This window comes from Cydia splendana, chromosome 2 (genome assembly GCF_910591565.1).
Source record: "Cydia splendana chromosome 2, ilCydSple1.2, whole genome shotgun sequence".
Taxonomy (NCBI): Eukaryota; Metazoa; Arthropoda; class Insecta; order Lepidoptera; family Tortricidae; genus Cydia; species Cydia splendana.
In genome coordinates, this window is record NC_085961.1 from 9038806 (window position 1) to 9057169 (window position 18364).

At 37.8% G+C, this 18364-nt stretch overlaps 2 protein-coding genes across 3 annotated transcripts in view; one reads left to right on the forward strand and one right to left on the reverse strand.

The window, feature by feature from the left end:
• The first annotated feature begins 1506 nt into the window (after positions 1–1506).
• On the forward strand, positions 1507–9168 carry LOC134803233 (vacuolar protein sorting-associated protein 72 homolog). Its single transcript, XM_063775930.1, has 9 exons — positions 1507–1661; positions 1878–2001; positions 2305–2434; positions 3291–3467; positions 4401–4476; positions 5453–5544; positions 6690–6867; positions 7602–7766; positions 8926–9168. The coding sequence occupies exons 1-9, from the start codon at positions 1531–1533 to the stop codon at positions 9116–9118; spliced, it is 1266 nt and encodes a 421-aa protein (XP_063632000.1). The 5' UTR covers positions 1507–1530; the 3' UTR covers positions 9119–9168.
• Positions 9169–9505: 337 nt separating this feature from the next.
• LOC134803290 (uncharacterized) overlaps positions 9506–18364 on the reverse strand; it is a 36092-nt gene continuing 27233 nt past the window's right edge. Inside the window, exons 1-5 of one of the 2 annotated variants that reach the window (XM_063776065.1) lie at positions 16765–16886; positions 16180–16362; positions 15278–15498; positions 11029–15049; positions 9506–10847 (exon numbers count right to left, since the gene is read on the reverse strand). In XM_063776065.1, coding sequence (XP_063632135.1) covers positions 9802–10847; positions 11029–15049; positions 15278–15498; positions 16180–16362; positions 16765–16840 — 5547 coding nt within the window. In that variant the 5' untranslated portion in view covers positions 16841–16886 and the 3' untranslated portion in view covers positions 9506–9801. Of the gene's footprint in view, positions 10848–11028; positions 15050–15277; positions 15499–16179; positions 16363–16764; positions 16887–18364 lie in introns of those variants that run through there. The other variant, XM_063776073.1, reaches the window with a different exon arrangement.

Below are 18364 nucleotides of genomic sequence, written 5' to 3' on the forward strand. Positions count from 1 at the left end.
GATTCTAAAAATATACGACATCATTACATTTCAGCCATTTTTTTAAATTAAAACAAAAATAATTTTCAAAATATACCTGGTTTGGGCTCCTCCAGATACGATATGGCTGTTTTTTTGTACAATATACCACAAATGATACGTAATATCCTCATATCTAACCCCAAAAAACCAATTTTAAAACTATACTGGGTCAAGCAGAGCTTGTCAGTATAAAAAGGTGGCAAATTTGAAAAATGTAGGCGCGAAAGGATATCGTCCCGTAGAAAATTTTAATTTCGTGCCTTTTTCTACTGACAAGATTTGCTTGACCATCTATAATTTCATTTAGTTTTTTTTTTCAATATTACATATAGATGGTCAAGCAAATCTTGTCAGTAGAAAAAGCCGCGAAATTCAAATTTTCTATGAGACGATATCCCTTCGCGCCTACATTTTTCAAATTTGCCGCCTTTTCTACTGACAAGATCTGCTTGACCAACTTTATTTTCCCATACAAAAAAAAAACAATGACTCAGCACTCCCCTCCTAAGGGAATTTTTTTTAAGGAACTGGGGGTCAAAAATTTTATTTTGATGTCTTGTATGCGTGTGCCAAACGGCTAACCTGTACATCCATTTGCAGTTTTTTAAGTGAACAGGTTAGTAGAGTCGTAACTGTGCATGGTATTTGCAATGACAAAGTGTGGCTTGTCATTATTAATGTCAAGTTTCAATGAAAATCTCTACGCACTCTGTTTTTCTGTAACTGCTCATTTATAATTTTGGTAACTGATGGACAGGGCTTGGCCAAGACTGACATGATGCAACTATTATACCGCTCAAAGGTGCGGTAGTGTGTTATGGCTATTAAAGTGGTAAGAAAGAGATATCTGTTTCTCGCTCTCACTTATGGATACGACGCACCAAGGACGCGGTGCGGTGCGATAGTGTGTTACGGCCTTTAGACGGACTTTAAGCCCCTTCCTCACTCGTGCGCGAATCGCGGCGTGAAGGCGCGAACGCGAGTGTGGCGTCGATTTTCGCAGACAGCGAAATCGACTCCACACTCGCGTTCGCGGCTTCGCCCGCGATTCACGCGCATAGTCTGGAGGGGGCTATACAGAGGTGGTCATAAGCCTCCACCACACTCGTGCGCGAATCGCGGCGCGAAGCCGCGAACGCGAGTGTGGAGTCGATTTCGCTGTCTGCGAAAATCGACTCCACACTCGTGTTCGCGGGTTCGCCCGCGATTCACGCGCATAGTCTCCTAGTGAGTATTATATTCTTTGCGCATAGTCTAGAGGGGGCTATACCAGAAACTGAATGCATCTCAAACAAATGAACGCATCCATTTGAGTGACAGTGACACTGACAGGACAGAGATGCTAGAAGCTTTATAAAAATAGGTGCTCGCTCTTTCAGTTAATTGAGTGTTGAGCTGTATTTGTTTTCAAGGTATTCTTGTGGATTTCATAAAATAATTATTATAAAATACTAATCATATTTTAATTCCGCTTATAGTAGAAGCACATATTAGATCGATATTTTCACAATGGCTAAACGGGAAAAGCGTGCCAATGCCGGTAATCGAATGGCAAAATTACTTGACGAAGAAGAGGAAGATGATTTCTATAAAACAACTTATGGAGGGTTCCAAGAAACCGAAGAAGATAAAGATTACATGTAAGTAGTTTGAATTGTTTATCTATTTAAACAAAATAATACTTTTTATGGGTTAAAGTCATTCCTAGTTGTTTGCCTTTTGTGTTAATGATTGCTATCTGACCTAAACTAATTAGACGAACTTTGCTTACTGTATCTTGTTGGCATAAAAGCTTTTTTGTAAAAAGTGTAACCCTTGTCTTGAAAAAGGTTAACTTTTGATATTGTTCATTTTAGTGAAGAAAAGGAAGCCGACGACGTTGTAGATTCCGATTTTGATATAGATGAGAATGACGACCCTGTTTCTGATCAAGAAGTTGAGGAAAAACGGAAACGAGCTGTTGGGACCAAGGCATATAAGGTTGAACAGAATTTTATTAACACTTATGTCCGAATTCGAACTATGCCTATAAGATGTCACCCAATACAATACCAATCTGTTGGTGTCCAATGTACCGTTTTGGTTGAAGTAATGCCACTTTTGATTTAGTAGAATTCACAGTATCATATAGATGTGACATCTTAAGCATTATATGAATTTGGTTTATAGGAATCATTAATCATTATAGGAATTATAGTAATTTCCTCCTGATATTCATGGATTCAATATGCTGTTATTTCTATTGAATTCATTTCAATAAATAAAATACAATCATCAATCCAGGACCCCAAGAAAAAGAAGGCAGCTGCACCCAGAAAAGAGGTTGTGAAAAGAGTGAAAGAAGATAAACCAGAGAAATCTAGATCTGACAAGAATGATGAAGATTTGGAACAATCATTAAATGACTCAATAGGTATGTACAATTTCCAAGAGTGACTTATTCAACATTCACACTTTTAGTTGATTATACACACATTACTGTTACAATACATGCTTTTCCTGATAAAAGCTAACTATATGTAACTATCATTCTACCAAGGTCTTTCCAATGAGCCCCAACATGATGTAGTTGCATGTTTTCATCAAACAATGGTAATGGTAATGGTAAATACATATGAATAAATAAATATTTGGGGACAATATTACACGGATCAACCTAGCCCTGAACTAGGCAACAATATACATACTTATTTAGTAAAGATCTTTGACAAACACTGGTGGGAGACTTCACATGATAGAGATATAAAAAAAAGAAAAAGAAAGTATGAAAGAGAAATGGGGAAAAGAAGAAGCTCATAAATAAAATAAAAGATTACTGAAAAGTGTGTAAAAAAATCCATATAGTTTGGGTGCATTAAAACTTTAACAGAGAGTAGTATATGGAAGTAATATACATATGTGAAGCTTCCTCCCGTCCTTAATTGGTACCTATTGATGTATAGTCGAGTCGAGATAAATATGTATACATTTTTTCACCTAGTTGCAATGGATTAAGGTAAAGAAGTGTATACATATTTATGAATTTGACTGTACAATTTGTTGGCAGGTACACCTAGGGGCTATTCATAAATTACGTCATTTCATATTGGGGGGGGGGGTCTGGCTATCGGATGATGGTAGCATGACGTAGGAGGAAACGGGGTCATTCGAAGCATGATTTTTGGATGATTTTAGGGAGGGGGGTCAAAAATAGATATGACGTAATTTATGAATAGCCCCCTACTTCCATAAACATGTTTTTTTTTTATATAACGTGTGCCTGTTTTCAGGGCGAAAATCTATAAGAAAAAGTACAGCGGTAAAATCACTAGAAACACAGCAAAGGATAAAAATAAGGTCTGAATTGAAAAAAAAGAAACCAAAGAAAGTGGAAGAAAAAATGCCATCACAGGAGGAATTATTAGAAGAAGCACTCATAACTGAACAGGAAAACTTGAAGAGCTTAGGTATGATAAATTTTTAACAAGCAGAAACGTTGAACGAATGATGCTATTAAGCTTAGAGTAAATTTAAAAGAGGAAAAATTACTGCCTTGGTTGAGACTTGAACTCATCGCCTCTGGATAGATACTCCAGCATTCTGCCGACTGAGCCACCAAGACCTCATCCATAGCCAGTGAATCTTTCCACAAAATGGGTCTAGGGACTATTAGGTACTATGTTTGTTATAACTCCTACTCATTCTTCTTCCCTATTACAGAACCCTCCACATTCTCCTGGCATCCTAAATGAGGCCGTGGTCTGTTTAGCTGAGCCCCCTTTTCCTATAGATTTACTCGGAATACTGATTCTAACTGTATTAAGTAATAACTGTATTATGAAAGCTACTGGCTATCTGAACTTCCAAAGCTAGTGGGAAAACTTGTTCGAACTAGGGCTAGTTGCACCAACCACGGTTAAGACGAAAGTCGGCTCGTCTGCTCGTTTGCTGACTATAACATAAAAAAAAAAAAAAAAAAAAAAAAAAGTGGGCCACTTTAAGTGGCGGACCCGCGCGAAATCGCCTTTTCATACATACTCGTAGTCCACATTTTCCTTTCTGGATATAACATTATTGAAAATATTTTGACACAATTTTGTTGTATATAAACCACAGCTATGCCCCTACGTTACATTTTTTTTGAATTTTTAATTATTATAAGAGTTAGGAGCATTAAATTTGTATGTAATCTGTTGATCCGTGCGCGAGCGAGATGTCGCTATAATACGCGCATAGCGTTGTCTCGCTCAAACATCGGAGCGTCGTGCGAATCGCATCCCGTGTGATAACCGCCTAAGGCCAAAAAAGGCTGGATATACATAGACGTTGAAAAAGATTAATGTATATTATTGGATATTAGTCACGGGAATCTATTAATGGATCATTTATTTCTTTTACAGAAAGATTTGAGCAGATTGAACTTGAAAGGAAAAAAGTAAGACCAACTAAAAAGGCTATTACAGGTCCAGTAATCAGGTAATTATGATAATTGAAAGCAAGGGTTAAGGTAGAGTTAGACCACGATAAGTCTGCAACGATTTTGATAGCACACGCAGTCGCAGAATAAATGATAGTACCTACTAGGTACAGAAGTTTGACTCTAAAAAACGTGTCCATTACGACAGATATGACCGCAAGGTGGCGCAAGCGCGAGTTTCGTACCGGTGCGCGACAACTACTATTGCTAGACACCAAAATTGGTGTGGGACGCATGTAGGTACTTGTAGCGACGCGACAAAATCGCGGATTGAGCCACGCCTGACGCAGTGCAAGTGTTATTTATACGTCATAATTTCATAGAAGTCTGACGTTTAAAATAACACCGCGTGTGGTTAGAGCTCTGCATACATTAAGGGCTGAGACCTAAATTACGTGGGTCTCTCGTTTTGTATTCAATATAAATGTGTAATTGTAGTAGTAGTAGTAAAATACTTTATCGTACAAAAAGAAACATAAAACATGAAAGAACACAAATCATTAGTACAAAGGCGAACTTATCCCTTTCAGGATTCAGAATTGTCACTGATCACACTTTGCTATATTAAAGACATTTTAAAGTCGGGCAGTTAGATATTTTTCGTTTAAAGAGTAGGTCAGATTTCCCAAACTGTGGGTCGCCAGCGAATATTGAATGTGCCCTGACCCTGAAACTACTAGGAAATCTGAGGGTTACCAACAATATGTTATCTCCCCAGTGGCGGATTTACATTCTTCGCCGCCCTAGGCCCCAGCCCCTATAGCCGCCCCTTTCGCAGCCCCCATCATATTGACTACATTTTAAGTTATTTCTTGTTATCATCAGCGAATTTTTTGTCATAATTTGCCGCCCTAGGCCCGGGCCTACTGGGCCTTAGTGCACATCCACCACTGTATGTCTCCTTTTTAAGATAGCCAAGAGGTGGGTCCCGAAGTTGGCAGTTTTTGTTAGGTAATTGGTTTGCTTATTTTTCAGATATCACTCATTTGCAGTGCCAATAGAATCGGAAGAGCCTGATAACTTAATAACGGATATCACTTTGAGTGATATCATTAAAAGCGAGGAAGGTTAGTACCTGGCTTCAGTGAATTATTCTATTACTAAATTGATTTGAATTTATATTATCTTCAAAATGCCTATCATAATTCTACTCAAGTGAACGCCGCTCAGAAATAGGTTTCATACTATGCAATGCACATATTATTATTGCACATTACGAGCGAGTATTAAGGGGCCCACTGATTAACAGTCTGCCGGACGGTATCGGCCTGTCAGTTAGAAAAAAAAATTGACAATTCCGAACAACTGACAAGCCGATACCGTCCGGCGGACTGTTAATCAGTGGGCCCCTTTTTAGGGCTGGTACAGACGGACTGCAACTTGTATGGGAACTGCACGCCGACGTTGCAGTTGGCGTGCAGTCGGCGTGCAGTTCCCATACAATTGCAGTCGGGTTCCAGTCCGTCTGGATCGGCCCTTATTAGCGGTTATCCCACTGGCGCCGAGTCCGGACGCTATAATTATACATACATAGCGCTGTCTTACTCGCCCATCACGTCGCATTCTGAATCTTAGTGAAATCCATCTACTTATAACAGAGTAGGTATATTAGAGATGTATTCGAGAGCTTCAATTTTCTTCATATCCTTCTACCCAAACATGTGAACTACTTTGGCAAATCACTATCACTACACCTTATAAAACAATGTCCCCCGCCGCGTCTGTCTGTGTGTTTGTATGTTCGCGAGAAAGAAGGTTTAGGTGTATAATTTGTTACGGTACGGTATTTCTTTCGCTAGAGTATTTATAAATTGAAATCATTTTAATGCGATATATTAATGCGCTCCTCGCATCAGTACCGGAATGTGATGTATTTGCAAGTAGTTGGATGGATCTGTGTGAAGAATGTATGAAGTTCTGTGAGGCGATGGATAAGCGTGAATCTTCTGTCTTTTATTAGATTTTCTTTCTCACATTTGTTCTGTTTGACCTTTCTAGACTGTATCATGTACCTTGTTTGCATAAATACTGTCTATTATAAATTTCACAGTGTATTAACCCGCTGTAATGCTGTGTAAATTTTATGAATCAATAAAATAAATAAAAAAATATACTTACTAAAGAAAAAGTGACCAAGTTCTCCAGGGGCCGAGGCCCGACCTTTACAATGATGATAGACTTTAGACAAATAAATCTAATTCAATGTTTTCAGGTTTATTGACACCCTGCGACATAGACATGGAAGAGGTACCGGTGGTGGACGAGCCCAAGCCAGAGGAGCCTAAGCCTGAGGTCCATCACGACACCGACAGCATGCCTAGCCTGAACCCAACCAAGATTGAGATAGACGTTATAGGGCCTGATGACGAGTTCAAAATCGACGATGTTGTGTGAGTAATACAGTCAGCAGCAGAAGTTGCTAAGCGGGCGAGGTGTTTAAAACTACCTTGACACGCTCTTATTCTCTTAACAATAAAGTCGCGTCAGGATCATTTTGCAACACCTCGCCCGCTTAGCAACTATTGCTGCTGACTGTACCCGAACTAATTGGTTGACGTACAAAACTTACCAAGTACCTAATAAATACGCATTTTCGATTAAAGCTCGAAATCGTATAAGACCTTAAAGTATCTATTTAGTAATGTAATGTAATGAGATACGAGATTTTTTAATTACTGACTGTTTTGTTACTTGATTAGTGATTGTTAACTTACTATCTGTATTGCAGAATGCAGAGCTGTCTGATACGAGTGTACGAATTTACTTGATTTATCGTTCCACTTGCTGATTTTGACCCCTTACAAAACTTTTCAGCTCCAAAACTGAGAGATTTAAGTCATACGGTTTTATTTTACGGTTCAACTCACCTATTTTTTAGTCACTCGTGCGACATCTTTCGAAGAACCTATTGGCGTTATTCATAAACGCGTTACTGGCTATGAATCGTTTGTCTTTATCTGTGATTTTGACTTATGTATTTGTAAGAAAGGGATAAAACATAAACTAAATCAGACCCGTAAAGTTTTATGAATTAAGGGGGTACGTCTCCATTTTCAAACACCAACAGTGCTGAGCACCTATCTTGCCCGCGCACCACTTTAACTTTTAATTTTTAACATTACAGCACAGAAGTGAAGCCGAAGAAAGCTAGGGCTTATGTTAAACCAAAACCGGCCTACGAGAGGACACTTCTCATATTCGAGAACGATCTGAAGGGCAAGGCGTTCAACAAGTGCTATCGATTGAACAAGCCCAGGAGAAGACCAGACATGCTGTGTGCTGTCACGAAGTATGTATTTGTGTTTATTTACTAGCGGCTGAAACCTTCTGTGACCTGCAGACATCGCGAACCTTCATGGCTCCTATTTTAAAAAAGTTTCATAAACAGAATCGACATAAAAATCCCTATAATTATCGAATCTGCGACTGTAGCATGGTAGGATTTTTATCGCCCATGTAACCGTCACTATGCCTGTCACGTCGCACTTACATAGGTACTTGTTAGAACATGACAGGCATGGTGACAGGCGATAAAATGCGACCATGCTACAACCGCTGCTCAAAATATTTATCGAGAATCGAACGAGAATACGAAAGTATTTTTGCCCAAACTGAAACAGAGACGCCTCGCTCACGATTTGCGTTCGCTCGGTCAATAACTAAACTGCATTACACTGAACATTACTGAACTGTAAATCATATTCGCGCAAAATCTTTTGCCTGTATACGTCACGGGTCTCTATTGTTTCCCAAATAGTTTTAAGTCATAATGTATTGTTTGTCCCAATTTTGTTAGTCATAATTGGTTTTTCTCAGAAACGCGTAACTTTTCAGGATTGCCATAAAACAAACCTAACCTAACCTAACCTATCTATAGAATAACCTTTGGAAAATCCTGAAAAGTTAACGGTTTCAGTTTTATGACTAACGATAATATGACAAACAATGCATTATGACTTAAAACTTTATGGGAAACAAAAGGACCCCATACGTCACAAATACTAATTTAGGTCATAACGCATTGTGTTCACTTTAAATTTAATCCTTTTCTCGACTGGCTACTTACAGCAGTTACCACCTTTTTGATTTTTACGCTAACTTCTTGGGAATTTTTGTAAACAGTCGCACTCCACATAGTTACTACCAAATACTCCTCCCACCTCCAGTGGCAAATCTCGGTAGCCTTTAGATAAATATTTGTCTAAATAACAACCTTGTAGCCTGTAATGACCCTGCCTACGAAGCAGGAGGTCCCGGGTTCGAATCCCGGTAAGGGCATTTGTTTGTGTGATCTATGTATCTGAGTATGTATTTATCTACAGATGTGTATAAATATGTATATCGTCGCCTAACACCATAGTTCAAACTTTCCTTAGTTTAGAACTAGGTCGATCTGTGTAGGATAGTCCCCAGATATATATGTTTAATTATCACCATTCGTTCAACAGGAAACCAGCGCGCTACATAGATCCCATCACAAAGCTGCCATACCGAAGCGTAGACGCCTTCCGGATAATACGCGAGGCCTACTATCAGCAATTAGAGGCCAGAGGGGACCGCAACGACCCCAAGTTACAGGCCTGGCTCAAGTGGCGGCGAGCGGACTCCGCATCTACTTATGTGCAGATACATATCAAGTAAAGTTTTGTTTGATTTTGTCGGTACCGGTAAATTACTAAAAGATAATCAAGGATCTAAAAAGTTCAATTTTTTTTACCTAAGAATTAAAATATGGTCAAGTTTTCGTTGCAGTATTTTTAAAGCTTAAATCAATACTGTAATTCATCAATTATGATTTACTATGAGTATATTTGAATACTTCAATATTGCTCATTCTAATATCGTAAATATAAATAGGTATGGTATTACTGAGATCCGATGATAACAATGTAAATAATTATTGAATAAAATACGTTTTAGTATTGCACTTTTTCCTTTTAATATTTGTATTTCTTTTGTAATTATACTTCTCCAAACCAATTCAAACCCAACGACAGTCTAATTTCAAGAGGGCAATAAAAAACTGTATTCATTAACTTAAATTTATTGTCAGAGTAATAAATAGCTACAATATAATCTTAGTGCTAATAATAAAGATTCAATGTCTGTACAGTTGTACAATAATTTGTCTTACAATCTATATAATTATAGAGACCGGTGTTTTTGTAACAACTGTTTGTATAATAACATTTTATTAAGTAACTAAATTATTGTTTTTAAGAGTATCGTCTACACTATAAGGTACTAGTAAATACTGTACTGTCATATTAGGTATATTTAAAATCTAGCTGTCTACCACACTCAAGTATTCTACTCATTTTTAATTACAATTCGACGGTGAAAGTAGGATTGAGTCTTAAGTCTGGCACACTGTTTCTTCTCGGTTTCTTATTGAGTAGCTCCTTCATGGATATGAGACCAGAGGCTTTAGCGTCAAACCGTGAGTGATACTTGGAAGGATCCGTCGTAGGTAAGTAAGGGTACTCCGTGAGATAAGTCTGCGCGTTTTTAATTTTGTTTTCTTTTGCATACTGATTCAACTGCGATACGGCCATTTCATACGAGCTCAGTTTATTGACGGACACGTTCTCCATAGAACGAAAGGTCTCTAAAACTGCCTTTTTGTGTGGGATTCCTCTTAAACTACCCTGGCGACTCAGTCTACCCTCCATCACGTCATTAAATAAATCTTCCACATTGAATTTCTCTGATATCTTCACTAGTTTATTGTTATTCGATGCACTGTCCTGGTTTTCTTGCATCTCCTCCCAAGCCTTGGATATTTCGGAAGATGGCATTGAATGGGCTTTTATGTTTTTCTTGACTCTTTTCTGTGGTCTTTCGTGTTCAGGAGACTCGTCTGAAGTGCTGTATAGCATTAACTCGCATTCATTTAACTTTGATGGTTTCTTAGGTTCTCTAAGCTCTTCCAGGGATTTGAAGTAATTCTTGGCCATTTTGAAACGAGACTTGTAATCTTTCAGTTCAGGTACGATTTCTCTATCAGGTGTTGGTTCTGGAGAAACTTCTGGATTGCTCTCGACAATTTCTACTCCGATGTCAGAAATGCTTTGATAAGACCCTTGATTGCATTTGTCTGACATGGATATAATCTCTATATCGATAGATTCCATACTTGTTGCACTTTCCAGACTTTTATTTGCACTATCTTTTTCATTGTTTTTAACCCAAGTTGATCGTTTATGGCTGAGTTGGGGTTCTATTGGTTTAAATTCGCTATGGGATTGAATGGAGTTAGGTGTAGAATGTAAGGTTGACGGTGAAGAAGAAATTCCCGACGAAGATGAGTTCAGTGGGGAACATGAAGTTGACGTTGAATTTGATGATGTGTAGACAGGTTTTGTAGCACCTGCAAATAAAATTATAAGTTGTAAGTTTCAGGTTATACTATAGTCTACGTTATTTATCGATGACACATCTACATATAATTAATAGAATCAGGCGTTACCTTGCGGAAATGTACATCTCCATTTCAGATTCCGCCATATTAACGTTTCATATGTGAATTAACTACATAAATTATTTGTTACCTGAAAGTTGGCTGACTACTCGCAGTGGATTCGCCCCTGTGTTCTTCATCGAAGTTCTCCGCACTAGTTTTTGTTCTGTAACTGATTTCGATGCAGATTCAAAAATAGATATGACATTTTTTACGTTAATTTTCGGTAATTCTTCGCACGATTTATATTTTTCCAAATCATGCTGAGGTACTTTCACAGCTGTTTTGCTAAATATATCCATTTCAGATTTGCTGATTGTAGTTTTACAAAGCATTGTAGAAGAATTATTCATACTGGGACTTTTACTGTCCAAGGGTTGTATAGTCTTTTTATCATATTTATCGTGAACAATTTCTATGCCATGCTTTTGATTAAATGTTTCATCAAACGTTTTGTGATAAATTTTGTGTGTCATTCTGGCTCTCTTGTCTTTTAATGAAGCTGTCTCCTCTGGTTTCTTAATATTACTTAGTGTCTCATAACTTGCGTTTAAATCATTTTTATTTTGTTTTAAGTATTCGCATTGATAACGCTTATTTTCTATATCAACTGATAACACCTCATCTGCAGAAGCTATACTTTTCTCACTATCTTTGCGATGATAAATATTATGCATTGATCTACTCTTTCTATATTTCCAGGGTACAGCTTGCTCTGTTTGGGATATATTGTGGAACAAAGATATTCGACTAGAAACTAAACCACTCTCATATTTCGCACCGCAGACATCTTCCGATGATTGATCTGCGACGCTTGGTTTTCCAAAAAAAGAGTCAATTTTATTCAAAATCTGTTTCCTCGACGTTCCAAAAAACCTTTTTGGACTTGTTTCAAACGCTTTAAACACTTCTTCAGGAAGTTCTTGTTTTGTAGGCGAGGACTGAGTGTTAATTGTAGAATGGTTCATTTCTAATTCGTCTTTCTTGCTAGAACAAGATTGCATTTGTATGGGAGAATCAATGCTTTTTGGCGATCTGCTTCTTGAACGAATCGAGTCTGTTTCTTCTCTCTCCACTTCCAGTTTATCATCCCAATATTTCTTCCACTTTTCTACAAGTTTCCCATCAGTTTGAGTTTCTTCTTCTATTGAAGCTTGAGGAGTTGGATACTTTTGTCTAATAATTTCGGTCACGTTTTGGGTCACGGCGCTACCCTCACTTAAAATTTTCTTGGCTATTTCTTTTCCTCTTTTTTTTGTCAAGGAATCATTTTGCCTCAGGTGTTTAGAAGAGAGCCGTCTCTTCTTTTGATTTGCCTTAATTTCATCTGACTTTGCTTCGATTTCTCGTATTCTATCATCCCAATATTTCTTTCGTTCTAGTACAATGTTATTTCGGTTCTCACTACCAAATTTAATTTCGCCTTTTTCTTCTTCAGACTCAATAATCTGATTTTGAAGGGTCTGACTTGCTGAAACAGATTCAGTGACATTTGACTGAACCTCAGAAATCTCGCCTTCTATTTGCTTTGCACGTCTTTTCACATCTGAGAGGTTTTCAGACGCCGAATCGACATAAATATCATTTTTTTCAACTGTGTATTGTATCTCATTGATTTCTTTTATGTTCTCGTTATTAATTGTTGTTAGAGAATCAGAACTTGGGAAGTATTGATGATACATGTCGTTTAGTTCAGCAAATGCCACTGTAACTGTTTCTAGACCACCCTGTTTTGTTATCGAATCAGTTTTTGATAATTCTTTCATGGCTGACGAGATGCTCCGGTCATTTTCTTCGATGATTGGTGTAAATGTCAAGCGTTTTATTTCTGATTTAGTCGGTTTAAGTGCTTCAATCCTAGAACTATCATCAACATTTAAATCACTGCAAGTAAGCCACAATTCTCTTTCAGCGGGACCCATTTTACTTATTCCTTCAGATTTAAGACCAGTGAGGTCAGTGTGGTTTTTTCTGTATTTTGGTATTTCACATAACAGATTGTTCTCGTTGTTGTTTGTATCAGGGGAACTGTTGCTGTCATCTATACTTACATACGCTGAATCCCACATATCTCTTCTAGGAGTCAAACTTTTGGTGATATTAGACTGTTCGGTATTTGGGTCTGTGGTGTATTCCCCCGTGGTTATGTTAATAATTTCTACATTTTCTGTAGCATCAGAGTCGAGACTATGAAAAGTTAATGATTCCGTTGAACGCCGGCCAGATTTGTTAGTGTGTGTTGGGGTAGAAAAAACTTCATTTACACAATCTTGAACTTCTCGTTCATTGGAAGCGATTTGAGTTATATTCTCATTGTTTGCTATCATTAAAGATTTCAATGTCGGTTCTGGGGTCGGCACTCTTAAAGAGGGAGGCAACGACACTGGGGCGCCAATAATGAAGTCAGTAACGTTACTTGGTATATCATCTTCCTCATCAATAGAATGATGGTGCATAAAAAAGGGGTTAATAAACTCATTGCCTTGTAGTAATTCGTTAGTCATAGGTCCACTTTTCACATAAATTGAGTCTTTATGATTTGCTATGTCACCGGTTAAAATTTTTAAAACTGGAGTTTTCGGTCTTTCTACAATATCTGACTCTATAAACGGATTTGTGTTCGGCGATGGAGTATTAGAATCGGTTTCTTCCACAAATATGTTTATTGGTGCAGTAGCAGTTACTTCACTTTGAGACCTGTTTGTTTCATATTCTGTATTTATAAAGGAGCCCAAGATCTTATCTGTTTCATAACCTTGTTCGTATGTCTCATTAAGGAAAGGATTGCTTGATGATGAAACAAAAGAAATATTATCTTCGTGCATCTTTCTGCCAACGATAGTTTCCTCACCGTCACAATCATTTACAAGTATAGGTATCTCTTTTGGTTCATAACATTGACTACTTTCTTTAAAGATTATTTGTTCATATAAGGCTTTCGGTTTTTCAGTTCGCAGCGACACCGAAATGCTTTCTGGTATAATAAATGTGTCACGTTTATCAGTAACGACATATTTATTTGTATTGGTCTCACTTAATGTTGAATTAACAATATCTGGGACGTCTTGTGGATTTCCCTTATTAATAAATGAATCGTTGATGTTTTCTAACTTTTCTTGTTTTTCTGCCATAATACTATTGAACATCTTACAAACTCTGTTCATCTTTAATATTTTTTGGGCTGTCGTGTTTAATCTTTTGGGTATTAATGGCTCGTCAAGGCTTGTTAATAGGCTCCTATCAGACTGAGAGCCCATGCTTAGAGTTTCATCACTGTTTTGGTTTTCGTCAGTTGCCATCAAAATTTTGGCTTCGTCATCACTTATTTTTTCCAGTGTTCCGTTCTCTTTTAATAGCATCTTCTCAGTGACAAAGTCAACAATACGTAAAACAACTTTCCTATCAGTTTTAATATCCACTATGTCTATTTCTTCACCATCTTCTAAGCAAAAACTCTTTTGTTGTAGAATATCAATAATATTATGAGAAGCTGTAACTGTAAACGGTGATCCTACAATATGTTGTCCTCTACTTGTTATGGAGATTTCATGTCGTCCCTCATAACTAACAGTGTAACCAATTTTAGAATGCTCTGGTTTTGAGTCGACATTAATTTCAATATCATAACGATCTTTAGGAATAAAGTAGGTTTTGTTCATGTCGTTTTTACCATACGATCGCAAGTAGGCGGTTCCTTGTGTTATCGGTAGAGCATTTTCCGTGAAGGCAGGCTTTGTCTGGAGTCCCAGTAATTTTTGGCGTATCAACTGTGCTTTGCCGAAGATGGGAGGAATGACTGTCATGCCATACGTATCTCGTGGACCTTTAATGAGTATTGTTATTTCTCCTGGATCGAGGCATTGTTGAGCAGTCGGATATATCTTAAAATAGACTTTGTTCCGAACTTGAGCTGCTACGAGACCAGAGCCTCGAGCAACGTAATCGAGGGTGAATTGCGAGGTCTCAGGAGAGGTTCGTTGCGATGGCGGCTTGGATACGGGAGGCGAAACCTTGGCGAGGGCTTGGCGTACACGATCTAAGAAAGTAGCGAGTTTCCATTCTTGATGCTTGCTAAGCGAGTCGTTCGATTCCAGCTCCTGGCGGGAAAAGACCTGGAACAAAATATATACCCTGTCATACTTTTACTTGCCAGAGATTAACAAGATTATCTCTGTTGCTCATGCGCAATTTTACGGATATCACGCGCAGCCCCAAAAAAGGCGCGAATGCGATGGCAAAATAATTGTGAGTGAACAGCAGAGACATGTACTTGTGCATCTATCAATTTAATGTCGAATTGGTTTGGGCGTTCATTATAGTAAAGATACGATAGTCCTCACCGGCTCAACGCCAAGGTAGTGATCAGCAATAGTCTGCGCGTGCTTGAGGGAGAGTCTCGTAGGCGGGTGTCCGGCGCAAGCGCCGGGTATCGCCGCGTCCAGCACGCCGCACAGTATCCAGCCGTGCCGCCACACTGTGTCGAGGTGCTCCACCCGCACGGGGCCCGCTTCTGCCAGCCATTGTAGCACGTCTTCCTTCTGCTCTTCGCTTGAGAATACGACTGGAATCGAGAAATGTTTGATATGAGTATTTTTAATAAATTGTAATCTTACGTCGTAGGTACCTATACGGTAACGTGGGTGTGGCTAAGATTCCGTATTACTTATGAGTATTCACATTTCAGCATGTCATCATCTGTAAGGTTAAGCTCATAATATCTGGGCGACTCAATGTTTATCAATAGTAACATCATGCGGTCAGAAACGCAGTAGGTTGTCACGTTTGGTAGATTTATATATCAAACGCAGTAAGTTATATATCTTATATCAACCAGAATAACAGAAAAAATCTTCGTCAATAAGTATGAAAATAATAATTATGTATTATTTCTTGTACCTAACTTCTTGATTTATGATGTCAAACATATTCATTCGTACAGTAAAATATGAAAATATGGGTGCATATAACTTACTAAAAATATGTCCCATAGTTCTTATTAATTCACTGACAATGGGACATAATATTTGAGTATGATGGGTTCACCCATATTTTTACACTTGACTGTACCTACGTACTTATAATTAACTTCACACTGACAGACGGTTTTCTTATATGGAAAAACTAACTTGACTTGTCTGTCCGATCCTGTCAGCATCTTCTATTCAAAACACTATAAGCATAAAAAAATATTTGCTCATAAACCAATGTGTTGAGAAATAGGAAAGTATAGGTTTGTACATACTCGCTCTGAAAGCGTTGTCGATGCTCTTCAGAAGTCTGAAAAGGAAGCTCTCCTGGCTCCAGAAGAGAGTGAGCAGTGTCGCCGGCGCGAGGTACCGCAGGGTCGTGAGGATAGCTTCGAGGGCCGCAGACCACATGCCGCGACTCGCCTCCAGTTCAGGGTACTCCGGGATCGTGAACAATCCTGCGACAAACAATATGGCTACTATAGTCACTGCGACGTGGAACGCGGTAATCACACTCCCGTACAAACTTTGAACCACATTCCTCACCCCGTTTGGGATTGAATTTGAAATAATCGTTTTTTAGTGGAGCTATGAAATATTCCGTTAAATATGTAGTTTCTCAAAAAAATTTTTTGCTTTAATTTCTCATATCGTTAGCGTGGCTATGTAGCCATTTTCTACTGTGTGTGATTAGGGTGACTGCTATTGTTATTGGCCCCTCCATATAGTAATAGTAATTGGCTATTCCATAGTAAGGCAGAAAGAAACAAGGCAATATTAGAAGTCTTATTGCTAAGAGTGGCCAATTACTATGGAGGGGCCAATAACTGTAGCAGTCACCCTGATGTAATTATACAAACCAATGCTTCGCGGATGTTCCTTTTCGAGTACATTTTCTTCATAGGCTTTATTGAGATCAAAAATTGTGTCTGACATTTTCTGGATTTGTCGTTATGGTTCCATATCGAATATGTTTGACTGGCTTAAAAGTTATACAATAAAATCGGTAAAATATACACAGTGGCTTTTGGTCCCTAACCGTTTTCTGAAACACATGGAATTTTAGGAAGGTATTTAAGGGTTGGATAGGTAGTTAGAAAACAAGGACGTTCAATTTTAAATCTAGGTTCATTTTGATTTCCATGCAGTTTCAATTATTTTATTTCAAAGCTTTACCTACTAATATGCTACTAACGTGTTACCTACCAATAAGTATTAGATTTTCAACAAATATTTTTTTTTTACCTGTTGTGAGAAATTATAACATGTCGACGTAAACCACGTTTCAGCCTATTTGATTTTTTTTAGAAATAAGTTCCTTCTTTATATCGTGTCTTACACGTACATGTTCTTACTCACACTCAAATAAAACCTACTTGCGTAGTGACTCGTTAAACATACAATGAGATCACCCAACTGTTACATTTTTATTAACAATCCCAACAAAATATATCTTATCAGTCGCAATAGATGGTAGGTATCAGATAACAGATAAGCTATGATTCACAGGAAATTAATAAGAGCGCGTTATCACGGCTATTTACAATTTGGTACTGTTAATTGTTATGTAAATATAAAGAAACTGTTATTGTTAGTATACTCTGTTTACAAACAAACCCAATATCTATACATTGTAAAAATAACTATTAGGCATTTGTTATGCACTCCGTATCTCAAATGATTGTCTAATGTTTACTGCTGTTATCATCTCTGGGAGATCATAACGTTTGAAATAATATAATGTAACTACTAAAATGTCCACACCATTTAAAACGATGGTCTCACTGTCCTAAAGAGTTCTTAACGTCGGGATGTATTTTAATTCATTATACGTTATAGAGGTACTTAATCCGTTTACATAGTTTTATTTCATGAGTAGTTATCGTGGTAATCAAAGACAATATTAGAATAGCTTTACGTCTTCTTTTTAAAATATGGCTTCCATCAAAATTATAATGATTTTTCTAATGTCAAGTAGTGCGCTCGTAGAGCATGACTTTGTTCGGTAATAGTTCCTTTAAGTAAAGTGATAGGATAGCTGTACCTACTTTACAAATAGCCATGATCCCCGGTGATGACTAAAGAATGGTTAAACGCGTTTCAAGACTAACTCTTCCTTAGCTGCACACAGGCCACTGCGTTATGCAGTCTGCATAATATAGGCAAAGAACATTAGTGAGCAAAAAACTAAATAAAATATTCTCGAGACTCCATTCTGAAGTTCAACCGGAAATCCTTTCTAGATTTTACAATTAGGTAATAGTCATTCGCGCAAACGTTCAATGTTCCATTACAACCATAAAATAGTACCTACCTAATACCTAACTCATAGAGTCGGCAAATCAAATCTTCACACTTACTTTTTCTTTCGTAATTAGGCTGTCAACGAGAATTTGTAAATCTGTTTTAGATATAGACATGGCTTTAGTTATCATCACGCACTTATAAAATTCTGCTTAC

Coding starts and splice junctions, on each gene's coding strand:
- LOC134803233 (XM_063775930.1), top strand. CDS start 1,531: ATGGCTAAACGGGAAAAGCGTGCCAATGCCGGTAATCGAATGGCAAAA. Junction 2,002..2,304: donor TTGGGACCAAGGCATATAAG/GTTGAACAGAAT, acceptor TCATCAATCCAG/GACCCCAAGAAAAAGAAGGC. Junction 3,468..4,400: donor GGAAAACTTGAAGAGCTTAG/GTATGATAAATT, acceptor TTTCTTTTACAG/AAAGATTTGAGCAGATTGAA.